The sequence below is a fragment of the Natator depressus genome, chromosome 7 (assembly GCF_965152275.1).
Source record: "Natator depressus isolate rNatDep1 chromosome 7, rNatDep2.hap1, whole genome shotgun sequence".
Taxonomy (NCBI): Eukaryota; Metazoa; Chordata; order Testudines; family Cheloniidae; genus Natator; species Natator depressus.
Window position 1 is genome coordinate 15,106,938 of NC_134240.1, and position 12,413 is coordinate 15,119,350.

Sequence of the window (12,413 nt, forward strand, 5' to 3'; positions counted from 1 at the left end):
TGTAATATGCAAGATACTTCTTACAGTGCACACTTTGGAGAAAGACTAAAAAGTGGTTTGGCTTTAGAAGTTTGAACTCTTAGGCTCAATCCTTCACAACGAGCAGTGCATGGAGTAGCAACACTGGTCTAAGATGGACACAGTGAAAATATTAATGAAACAGCTGGAGCATCAATCTATTTTATAGATTAAGAAAATATTTACAAGAAGGATCAATAAATGCAGCTGCAGGATTCCAGAATGGGGTTAATCCAGTTTCAAAACTCCATACAACCTTATATTTGACATAGAGAGAGAAAGAGACTAGTTATTGCCTCTTGTTAAATTCTTTCTGCAAAGAGATGCAACATCACTGGACTGAATGTTTACACGAGATTGAGTAACATTTCAAAAAGGCTTTCACGTGGAATCCATTAATCCCTCACCACAGCATTAGTGAAATGTTAGTCTTTCGGAGGAAAGAACAAGCAATGAGTCCCATCATCTCAGACTAACAGCCCTCCCAAACTCTCTGAAGCTCTCTCAGTTTCTCCACTTGTCATATTCTTGCTTCCAATCCTCTCAAAGCTTTTCTAGTTTTACTATTAGTAAGAAAATTAACACTTTATTAGCCTAAGCCCCTATTGGGACCATCTGCTTCCTCCCCTGTTCCTCTGAGGCTTGTCCACTAAAGCGCTTCCCCTTTTCTCCCGTGCGTGGGAAACATATGTAACATAAGGAAAGTTTTTTTGCACCCATTCATCTCAGCAAGCACTGAGTCATTTCAGGATACTGACGTAAGCATAAGCTCTACCAGCATTCTTGCAGCTAACATGGTTTACTGGCGAGGCAGTGTGGTAGGACTGCAGGTGTACACACTTGCAAAAGGGAGTTATGCTCCATCTTCCTTCACATTGGCCTGGCTCAGCTGGCACCACTCTTACCTCTGAACTTGGTGAGTTCAGCTTCTAAACTAGGATTTAGACTTGAACATGTGGAAAGCTAGTACAGCCCTAGGGAAAGGGCTTGTGGGGAGGGAAGATGGAGGTGCTACACTGCCATAAGGATTTCATCCTGACTAACTCCGGTCTCTGACAACTGTCCAGAAGCAATCTGAAGACTATATTGCAATTTACAAAATGAGTGAAGGATAATCCTATTTGATGGTTCCAATATTTCCTCTCTCTAATCTTGCATTCTAATCCACAACACTGTGTGCAAGCTCCTGCAGAGTCTCCGTAGCAGTCACTTTCACAAACTCAGTAGTACTTGACATTTTTATATTTACCTACACAGTTCCTGCATCACCAGGATCTAACTAACAACTGTGCCTTGAGATGATTGACATATGAAAGGTGCAGTACAAAGCTATTCCTACCCCTTATTTTGCTGAATTTGGGCATAACTTCCCCATCAAGACAGAGGCAGAAGGATGTTTAAAAACCAAGGATAATTTAGTTCTTGACTGTGAAATATGCGTATTCACTGTATAGCTGTATAGCTGTAACATAGCAAGGCACAGTTGTGTGTGTTCCTTCCTTACACTAATTCCGATTTAAAACGCAGTTTAAGTAATACTATCCTGAACCAATTTAATCTGGAATTGTGGAGCACATGTTTTCAGATTAGGTAGTGTTTTGTTTTTTTTTTAATTTTCCTATTTCACCAGTATTTAGTTGATTTAACGCTGACCGCTCCCAAAATGCAAGAAAAATACATGGTAGAGAACTACATGCAAGAAAATTACAGAAGGAACATGAGCATTGGCTACATTCCGCAATTCTGGAAACATGATTATTAAAAAGAAAGGAACATCAGTTCCCTTCTCGAATACCAAATTTTTTACCTTACAGCAAAAAAGGCAACACACTGAATTCTGGAGAATGTTATTTTGCATATTTCCATGACTACTTGCTAATTTTAGCAATGACTAGAGTAATTTTGTGATCAAATGTGATCAGATATTGCTTAAATTACCATGCTTTATAAAATAAATGGTTTTAACATAGGCACATTTACCTTTTTATAAAATGAAAATTCCAAAAAGTCCATGTTCTCTCAAAAGTCTTAAGAAATAAGATGTGCATTGTCAAAAGCCTTTGCACTTATAAGTACATCTGCTTAACTTGTAGAAGGTTCCTAAACATTAAACATCTCCTAAACATTAGGAAAGGAGCAGAGAACAACTCCAATAATCCTCATCTAATTTACTCCTGGGCACAACAAGGTTTTATTTTAAGATCTGTTCTAAAAAGGAAGGTTTTGGTCAGAAAAAAAAAATTATGGAAGCCCCCAAGATCTCTAGTAATATTTGCTATAATAAAAAGATAATCAACTCCCCCTCCCCCGTGCACACACACCCCTCAAAAAAACACTGAATGCTATGTGTCGACTTCAAGAGTTCATACTGAAAATGGTTGTGAGCTGCGAGGGAGACTACATACAAAAATGCAAGAACCATAAATGACACCATCCTCTGGAAGAGAAGATTGTTATCACTGGAGGAAACGAAACCTATCATCAAGGTCAGGAATGGAATGGTACAGGACATAGTACAATGGGGTCTCCAGAGTACTCAGGAGAGCACACATGATATGTGGGAAGTACCGGCAGTTGAGGACTTTACCAAATACTGTCCTTTAAATGATGGAACAGTGAAGTAACCTTTAAGGACTCACACTGCAATAACTCTGCAAGCCTGGATCTGACAATGTTTGCAAAAAGTAAATTCTCTTTTTGCCAGCTCTCATGTCAAGCCAGAGTAAAATGGTACCATACAATATTGGTTTGGTTAACTTTGTAAGAGGCTGTTTGTTGTACTGAACAATGTGGAGCATCTACAACCAAGTTCGCATCACGTCAAACCTAGACATTCCTAGAAGTGGCATCAACTAAACCAGAGGTGGAGATCAATGACAAAATTGGCTACTGTCTCCTATGGAGATGGGACAGCTAAATTCTGAGATCACGTCTCTAGATGTGGAAAACTGGTACTTTATCACCTCTGGTAATATGGGAACCTGACTTTGCTTCATTGAGATATTTACATATCCTTTCAAGGGTACTACCATGATAATTATCTGAGCAATTAAAAAATGTAACCATATAATGTTTATGCAGTATTTTTGAACTATTCCTGTGTACCACGTATCAGGTTCCTATTATGTATTAATAGCCTAACATATTTATTTCAGCTTAGTCTCATTAGATAATCACAAATAAATGTAGACAAAAATAGAAAGCAGTAATTACTAACAACAACCTGCTAGCTAAACCAGTGAGGTTTGCTGTGGGTCTTTTAGCTTTACCTTATGGCACATATAGGATCCACCTTTCTTCACTCTGTCAGTCCCTGATGAGGGCCCTTTCTGTGGATGGAAGGACACCAGTTACTTTTCTTCTGAAAAAGAGCAACAGCCAATTACAGGGTAAAGGTACAAAGTGGTAAGAGCAGGAAAATGGAAGAGGAATGACCATCAGCATTCAAAACAAACAAACTGCAGCTGTTTCTGAAACCAGAGAAGCTTGAAATAATTGCATTGCAGGAGACTGGAAGCCAGGACAGAGTAATTGTTCTGATTTCACCACTGTAATAAGTGCTTAAAATTCTAATAATTGTTCTACCTGTCAAGAGGGCAGTGTGCTATCTTGTTTCTTTAAAGAAGCTCATAATATACTGTAACAAGCAGAATGACAAGTGTGAAGAGTAATGATGTTGAAGAAAGATATGAAAAAAGCTCTGTTGTTGCAGAATTCCCATAAGAGACAAGATCATAATCTTCACCTGTCATTTACACTGTACTGCCTCTCTCCCCATCCACATGTCGCGTGGAAGCAGCTGAAGAGTTCAGTGCTTTCTGTGAGGCCCAGTGTGGCCCTTGTGTAACTGTATGGGCCTGCAATTAAAGGCATGTTTTGTGTGCACATATTTTAGGAAGGGCAGGCCCACAATGTCTTCTCATGCAGACTTTAATTTCACAATCCCTTATGAAGTCCACCCCCACAAGTAAGAAGGGTTGCCCAGCCATTAGAACAGGGGGCTGTAAGTCAGGAAACCTGAGTTCTACTAATGGCTTGACTACATTCTCAATATGGGAATCTGGGCACATCTGTGCTTGTCTCCCTTAGCTGTGAAATGGTTACCATACTGCTCGCCTGCTTTTGTAAGTATTAACTAGCTAGTGCATGGGAAGCACTTTGAAAACCTGGAAGAAAGGCATTACAAGATACCAGCTACTGCTGCATTTTATATTTGTCTGCACCACTAATTTATACACAGGCTACTTCCAAAGGGAAAATTTCCCACAAGAGTCCAAGTAAAAGTTGCTCTCTCTCCTTCACATGAAACTCCACCTCTAGGCAGGAAGAGCTTTACTATCGCAAACTGGAATTCCATGCAAGAGAGCATGTCTTGCTTACAAAAGCTATAAATATTATCTTAAATAATATGTTATGGATTGTGTTGCTGGCATACTGAGCCTAAAATCAGTATCAAAATGAAAAACTTTTACTTGGCCAGCGTAAATGCGCTCTGACATAGACAGGTATTCAGATTCCTGTACCTACTGAACAATCGTATATTCTGCAAATTACTTGAAATAGTTGAGTCAAGTGTCTCAGTGCAAGTCTCACAGATAACTCCAAGTAAATGAGGAAGTCCTTATGTGGCAGCAAAGAATTTTAAAGTTGGCATGATGTATAAAACAAGGTTCTGTATTTCTAAAGAGAAAAAAAACCAGCGATATACTTAAAAAATTATACTTGTAAAATATCAGTCGCCTGTTTTTTTAATCTATGCCGCCTGGTTTTTAAATGGGGAGTAGGGGGACAAAGATCATACAGTAAATTCACCGTAATTCTGTTACTCATTTTTATCCTTACAACTACAGAGGTGGGGTGGGGATTACTGCAGGGTTTTTTTCACTCTAGTAACTAAAGAGGTGATATAAAAGCATCTTTCCAAATCTCTTTCCAAACTATTCTACAAGCAATGCCACAGTATAAAATCCAAATTCATCTGTTTCCTGGATTTGGCTTTATTACCAAATAAGCTACAACAATCAGCTCAAACCTTCTCCCCAGACTTGGCTGCTCTTAGGGTTGCTCTGTCAGGACTCCTCCGCACACACCCTAGCTTTTCCCTTACCTGTGAGCCATTCCCACCTCCCTTATAACCAAGTTGAATTAGGAGCCACCCACCTGCCTCAATCCATCAGTAGCACTCAACCTTTCTGTGCAGGAACACCACCCGCCAATAAGATGGGGTGTTTAAGGAAAAGACTTCCAGCTTTCTCCACAGCAATTACAGAAATGATTCCCCTCTCTAGTATGGATACAAGAAGTGTAGAGAGTCATATTAGTCTTCATAACACACTTGAAAGGAGGCCCACATACCCTGTGTCTTCAGGAGTTTACACTTTCCCGCAGCTTTTAAACAGTCTGCATCTTGTGCAAAATGCTCACCCCAGGAAATCAGTCCTCAGAACTATAGAACAGGTGTAAGAAGGATAACTCAGTCTCTCGCCTATTGAGTCCTAGACATCTCTGTTGAGGTGGTCAACAAGGACATCATTTTGTTTGAAGTGAGAGGCGGGCATCCCTTCCCCATGGACTGTGCCCTGACATTTCAAGTAGACCTAGAAGAGAGATGATTGTGCAAAGTGGCCAAACCTCAGGAAAGCTACTTCACTGAAGAATTGGTTCTCTTCAAAAATCCATTGCCAAAATTATGTGGCCTGTGTGACATAATGAAACCACCTCAAGGAGCGGCAGTAGCTATGCCGTGAGAGAAGCTATGCACATTACCATTTACACCAGTGAAACTTATGTCACTCAGAGGTGTGTTGTTTTCATACCCCTGAGTGACATAAGTTTTGCCGACGTAAGTGATAGTGTAGACATGGCCTTAAAGTATCAGCACTTAACCATTTCAGTGCTTATCACTGTAGAAGAACCATCCAGCTGGTGTGCATATCTCACAATTCCAGCTTATTTCCAGGAGTCACCACCGTCCCCTACCTAGCTGCCAAAACTCCCAGCTTCTCCACCACTCCTCAAGAGACTTAGGAAGCATAAACATCTCCATAGCATGTTGAAAAGAAAGAGTGGAAATACCCTAAGATAAATTTAATATAATAAGTATACACTACAGAAACTACTGTGCTGAAAGTTTTATTTTTATCACTCTTTAATAATCTCCATTTTAGAAGTTTACCTGAAGTTGCCACAGTTTCCAAACTACTTGATTAGGGCACAATTTAACCACGGGTAAAGGAGATTACAAGGCATCAGATGTAGCTATGGATCCAATGAGTCAAAACAGACCACAGTGATGTCCATTACTTAATAAATGGGCGAGGTGGATCCCACTGACAAAAAGGGAACACAGTTGTGCTTCCTCCACTCTTCCCCCACTACAGTTCTTGGAAAGGTCTTTCTTCGAGGGAGAAAGAATACATTCTAGGAGATTGCATGGTACCACAGGTACTCTTACAGCATTACAGTACAACTCTTAATTGTGCTCCAAAACAGGCAAATATGTACTGCAGGTGAAAAATTATTAGTTCATCCTCTGTATATATTGCATGATTTGTGCTCGTCTTGAAAATTACTTAATTCTCCATTTCCAAGGTCTGGGGAAATGTACTCTGTGACAGACAGACAATGTCCTGTAATATACTGAACAAACCGCACGGAATTCAGCTAAACTTTACTGAGTTAACCCTAATTCAATAATATTTAAGTTAACACCTTTGGGGTACATTGTATTAAAAATGCAACTGTGTATGTATTATTGGGGAACTGCAGGTACCTTCTCTACTAGGGAGGGGGATGCTAATGAACTTCCTCAGTTTTCAGCCTTTGAGCCCCCACCCTCCCCAGGATATATGCATATACTAGTTCAAACTGGATTCTCCAGAGATCCACAGACAGGAGGAAAGACTTTTAGATAAAAAACCTAAATTTAGGCTGACTCAGGGCCTTCTTCCTGATCCAGAAAACAGACAGGACTCCTGGTCAACAGGGGACCCCAATTCTTAGGGAAGGACTGGAAGGACTTAGCCCACTGAGGCCTCATAAGACTGGGTGCTTTTTCTGAGCTGAAGCTCTGATGAACTTGTAACCACAAAGAAATACCTAAGGTGGGGTGTTGAAAGACCACTCTTGCCAGAACCTATGAAGAGTTGGGATGGACTCTGGTAAGCTTATTAACATGTGTGTAGGTTCTTTCATTGTTTTTAATAGGTTTTCTCTGCAGTGTTTTTACCTTAAAAATAAACTAGGCTTGCATAGGAAACTGTGTGGTAACATATCTGTAGTGATCATTCTGTTATCAATCTCAGAGGAGAAAGCAATCAGGTCTGTTTAGGCAGACTGTCTTCTGGGAAATATATAGTGAAGGCAGGGAGCTGTATAGCCCAGAAACACCCAGGTGCAGGTCTCCAGTCCACCCAAAAGAGGCAACAGTTGGGGAACTGAAAACCTGAGAGTGGGTACCCTTGCTGAACCACTGGGGGAGATATAGGTGCAGCTGCTCTGAACCATGACAGACTCCATAAAATCTTTGACGCAAATATGTTGCGTGTCTCACTGTAAAGATAAGCCATCAAAAGCACAAATGATGCATAAACAGAAAATTCATCTCATTTCAGGAGAAGCCAGCATGGAGCACAGACAGAAAGCAGAACATTTGCCTATAAAAACAAGATCTGTGTGAAAACAAAAAACAGAAACCCATAGCAGGATTCCCCACTAAAAGCAATAAGAAGTGAGCACAGAGTTCAGAGCAGCAGCCCTCCTGCTACCAGCTCAGAAGGAATCCAGTTAAAAACTAGAAAGAGCATGCTAATCTGGGATTAAAAGAAGTGTTTGTCCATCTACGTGATTGTTGTATGCCTCAGTAATTACAGTAACTCCTGTTACTGACGTGCAGATACAATTACCATTTTCTTTGGTTTAAGTCAGTCTATTACAAAATTCCAGTGCCAGACAAAACTAAACCTTAGAGGGCTATATGTTACAAAGCATGAATTATACTGAAAATCCCAGCCTCTGAAATAGTATTAGAACATAAAAATGCTTTATCGGACCACCTGAGCTGTAACAATGCCTCCCAACGTGATTCTCTCTTTAGAGATCTATCACATTACAGAACATCATCCTCTTAATGTATCCTTTCAAATCACTGAAGATAAAGTTATTTTATAACAACTGAGAAAGCTCTCTGGGACACAGAAAATGAGAGAAACGAGCTGGAGTTACACCCACAGTTTATTGGGCAATTATACTTGTTTTAACTTTGCTTCTCTTCCTCAAGGTTTGTTGCTGATATTCCCCTCGTATCTTGCATTGCAGCTCAGTGCATCAATAGGAGCACCACGCAGAAATGAAAGGGAGACCTTAGGAATTTCAGTCAGCCACATCCAAATGCACATGCAAAAATAACCGTGCATGCAAGTGGCCAACTACAAGTCTGATGGGCCCCATTGTTAGCTTTGAGTGCAGTCACTGTGAGCTGTGCAAATGCACACTTTACCCATGCCTGCATCTGAGTTGTGTTTTTTAAACAGCACTCAGATCTCCTGAACTAAGTGAAGTGGGTGCAGGATGCTCTGAAAGAGATACAAGATGAACAGAAAAACGACACTCTTATTCCAGAATAAGACTGTCCCCACAGGACATAACTATACTAGTATAATTCTGCCATGAAGTAAATATCTCCATGAAGACCATCTGTTTTCATTCAGACACTAATACTCTGGGTTGGAAATGAACCCTTGCAGAAGGTTGATGCAAAGTGGTGTGGCAGACTAAGCCTTGAGCTGGAAGCCAAGAACCAAGAGACCTGATCCCCCAGCTCTCCCACTTATGTAATCTATGGCCTTAGCAAGTCACTTCATGTCTCTATACCTCAGATTCACCATGTGTAAGACACTACAGCTCTTGTCACAAGGCTTTAGGAAGCCTTATCGTTTGTATGGCACTGAAGTGTTATGCATACATAGGCTACAGTAACTATGACAACCTGCATTCAGAGGACAGAAACAGGTTCACAGATCTCAGCACACGGATTCAATCCTACTCAATGTCATTTAATCTACCCTGCACCATCTCTCCTACCCAGCAGCACCTACTACATATCCCCCACCCCCAATTTTCAAGCCTTCATCCCACGGTTTGTACTAAGAAAACGCTGTAAAACTGCTTGAAAGAATCCAAAATCCTAATTCTCACAGATGCTTTTCTAGAATATGAACTCCTATCGTAGATATCCATTTTATGAGCATATCCCATGTGAAAGGCTAAGGCATAAGGTTATTAGACTACCAAGCCTCTGTGTTGGAGACACGGATGGATATTTTTCTCTCTCAAACACACCACAATATCTGCCCTAAGGCAGCCTGAAATCAGAGGCATTTTCTTTTTCTTTTGCAGGTTGCACTTTGACTTTGCAGTCAAGTATTTCATAAAGCTTCCTGATGCAACATGTGGTTAAAGAACTTTGACAGGATCTCTTGTAAAATGCAGTATAGTAAGGGAAACCTTTCTGCAACAAGTTAGATTTAAAAATTTTATTAAAGCTGAATTTTAAAAAAGTATATAATACATAGGTTGGGAAAAGAGGGTTTGTACATCTGGGTATAGTGCTTAGGTTATCCACAAATAAAAAGTTAGCTCTTAAAAGTCATATGATACATAGAATACATAATCAGCAATAACCCAAATTTAGGTAAATAGATTTAACAATACAGTTTAGATATTAGAATCCGAATACTCAGGTACATCACTCATGAAAAGTTGTTCGGAGATTTGATTGTGGAAAGCAAAATATATCAGTGAGTGGAGATTCTCAATTACTGAGGGACAATTAGGTAGGTTGTCCATTTAGAAAATACAATCCATAGTTACATCTAAAAGGGATGGATCTTGTTTGTAAAATAAAACCTTAGTGTATTACACAAGTTATGCACTGGAAACTATTAACACCAGAAGACAAACAAGAAGGTTGTCAAGTACCAAGGCTCACATTTAACAGCTTCTTGAGGATGCATAAACAATGGTGCTTAGTACAGAAGTTCCCTTAATTGGTTTATCAAGAGTATAGAATAGCACCTTTTGAAAGTCAGTTTCATTTCTTATCATGAATTAATACAAAGCTCACTCATGACAAGTATCATCATTGGCTACTGCATACATCAGTTCTATTCACAATCTCTCTGGCAGGAACCCTTTAAACTGTCGAGTCACGTCCTCCTTCTGTGGTCACCCTTTTTCATTAATCCTCTTCCTTGTTTTGCAGACAGTTGCAGCAGAGAGGGAAATGTCACTGTTACACAGTTAGCTGCACCTCTGTCCCCTGTGTACACCCCCTTAGGTCTGATGTCTTGTGCCTTTATCTATCCCTGGGTATAATTTCGCAATTTTCCCACTCTTAAACTGGGCCCTCGGCTACAGTACCCTGAGTATCAATTGTTCCTATCTTGCAATTCCAAATGAGTTCTGGCACCTGTGGGTCTTCCCTTTGGGAGGTTGACCAGTGGTTATAGTAATCAAACTACCTTCTTAAAACAAAAGTAATTTTTTATTTTATCAGTAGGAACAAAGCTTTTAAAGAGTTTTTAATAGTCCACATCCATGTCTCTTACCTGATGGTAACTTAGCCAGGCCTAACTTCTTCAGACATGCTCAGCAGGTCCACGTTTCAGTCTAGTTCCCCTGTACTACGACTGCTTGAGAGAGAGAGAGAGAGAGAGAGACTGACCCTTTTAAGTCCCACTATAGATCTTTTGTTCTTCTGTGTTCCCACGCTTCAACACTTGTGGTCCAAATTAATTCTGTAGCCTCAACTGGAGATCAAGACAGAGTCCTGGAGCCAACTATTCTGGGATTGTCCCTTAGCAATTCTCAAGTGCTTGTTGAGAGGTGGCTTATCTTCATTCTTTTCCTTCCTGCCTGTTTTTCCAGACAGACTCCTATCAAACTAAATCAATATAGTCACGCAGAAAACATCCCAATAACCAGGCAACATACAGTACTAATAAATTACCGAGCCACCACGCCATCTTTGTCTAAGCATTGGCTGACTGGGGCATATTAAAACAACTTTGATTACTCTGCAGAACTCAAACATAGCCCCACAGTAAACTGCAACCTCTAAGTGTCTAAAAGTCATCCAGGAAGCCAAGCCTCAAACATCAAATGCTTCACCAGGATGGTGCATACACCTAAGGGTGTTGTTATATAGTAAAGCAAGGCTATTACTTTGGCTAGAAGGCTCCACCTATTTTCAGATAACTTGTATTAAAAAGTGTAAGAGCACAAAAAGCCAATATTTTCTCATGCTTTTATTCTCCTTAATAGATGGAGAAAACCTGCTTGTTATGGGTTTTATCTCACCCATAACAACAGCCTGGAGCTGATCAGCTGTGCCCTCACCCTGTAGTTACAGAGAGAACCGTGACTGCAGGTCACATCTGATTCATGTGGGCACCTCTATATCCTATTCCTTTCATTCCACTATCAGGCATTAGATATTGCACAATTATCCCAGGAGCAGCAGCAGCAACCACTGAGTGGAGCATGTGGTCTAAAAACAACTTATCAAAAGGGCAAGTCCAAGCCAAACTAAAGAGCGACGGTCGTCAAGACTTTCATCCAAGATTTAACCTAGAGATTATTAAACTATCATAACCACACTTTACTCAGATTGGGTATTTTGTTTTAATACACAACTTGCAGAAAGCATATTAAGGGCTGGTTTCAGATCACAAATTGCTCATTTGTACAGTTTATGTGACGAATTAAAAAAGAGACTCGAGATAATGCAGCCCTCATTACAGGAATATTAAAACAGTTCTATCAGTAGTTCAGAGACAAACAAACCGAACTGTTCTCAAACCTTGAATGTAACCTTCCACGCAGCACTAGTCATCCACACCGCCACTCCATGCTGTGCTAAATTACGTCTTTAATACAGAATTGTAGGTCATCCAGTAACTATGCATTGTATACATGAGACAGAAATTGCTACAATTAAATCAGTCTCCATGAAGGAATTGTGGTTTATTGATCAAACATATGCTCTGCTGCCCTTTGCAAGCTGATCATTTACACTTCACAAAATAAGTTTGACATTGCTTGGTCCTGCATTCACACACACTAGCAATGACTGCAAGCTGTGTTGGAGCAAAGACCAACCTTCTTGTGAATTTAGTTTGCCTTGCACTACTTTCTCACCCATGATCTTGACACTCTGTAGCTATTAGGAAACATAGGACAGTAAAGCAAGCAGTTAAAATCCCTTTTCAAAATTAAGGGACTAGTTTCCTCTGGCATTGCTGCTGCTGCTCCCTTCTCCCCCCCCCCCCAAAAAAAGCATGCCGCCAAAGCTGCAGTTAGCAGTAGGAAGTCAAAGTATCAGTTTTATAGTCTCT

At 40.2% G+C, this 12,413-nt stretch overlaps 1 protein-coding gene across 5 annotated transcripts in view; it reads right to left on the bottom strand.

The window, feature by feature from the left end:
- The window catches only part of SUMF1 (sulfatase modifying factor 1), an 80,496-nt gene that overhangs the window by 13,979 nt on the left and 54,104 nt on the right, over positions 1-12,413 (bottom strand). The window contains exons 8-9 of one of the 5 annotated variants that reach the window (XR_012640172.1): positions 10,626-10,706; positions 10,209-10,267 (exon numbers count right to left, since the gene is read on the bottom strand). The exons of 1 other annotated variant lie outside the window; for it this stretch is intronic. Coding sequence is in view for 3 of the 4 variants with exons in the window: in XM_074957533.1 (XP_074813634.1) it covers positions 3,288-3,347 (60 nt within the window). In the remaining variant the exon portion in view is untranslated. Of the gene's footprint in view, positions 1-3,287; positions 3,377-10,208; positions 10,707-12,413 lie in introns of those variants that run through there. 3 more of the 5 variants (XM_074957533.1, XM_074957535.1, XM_074957536.1) reach the window with 3 other exon arrangements.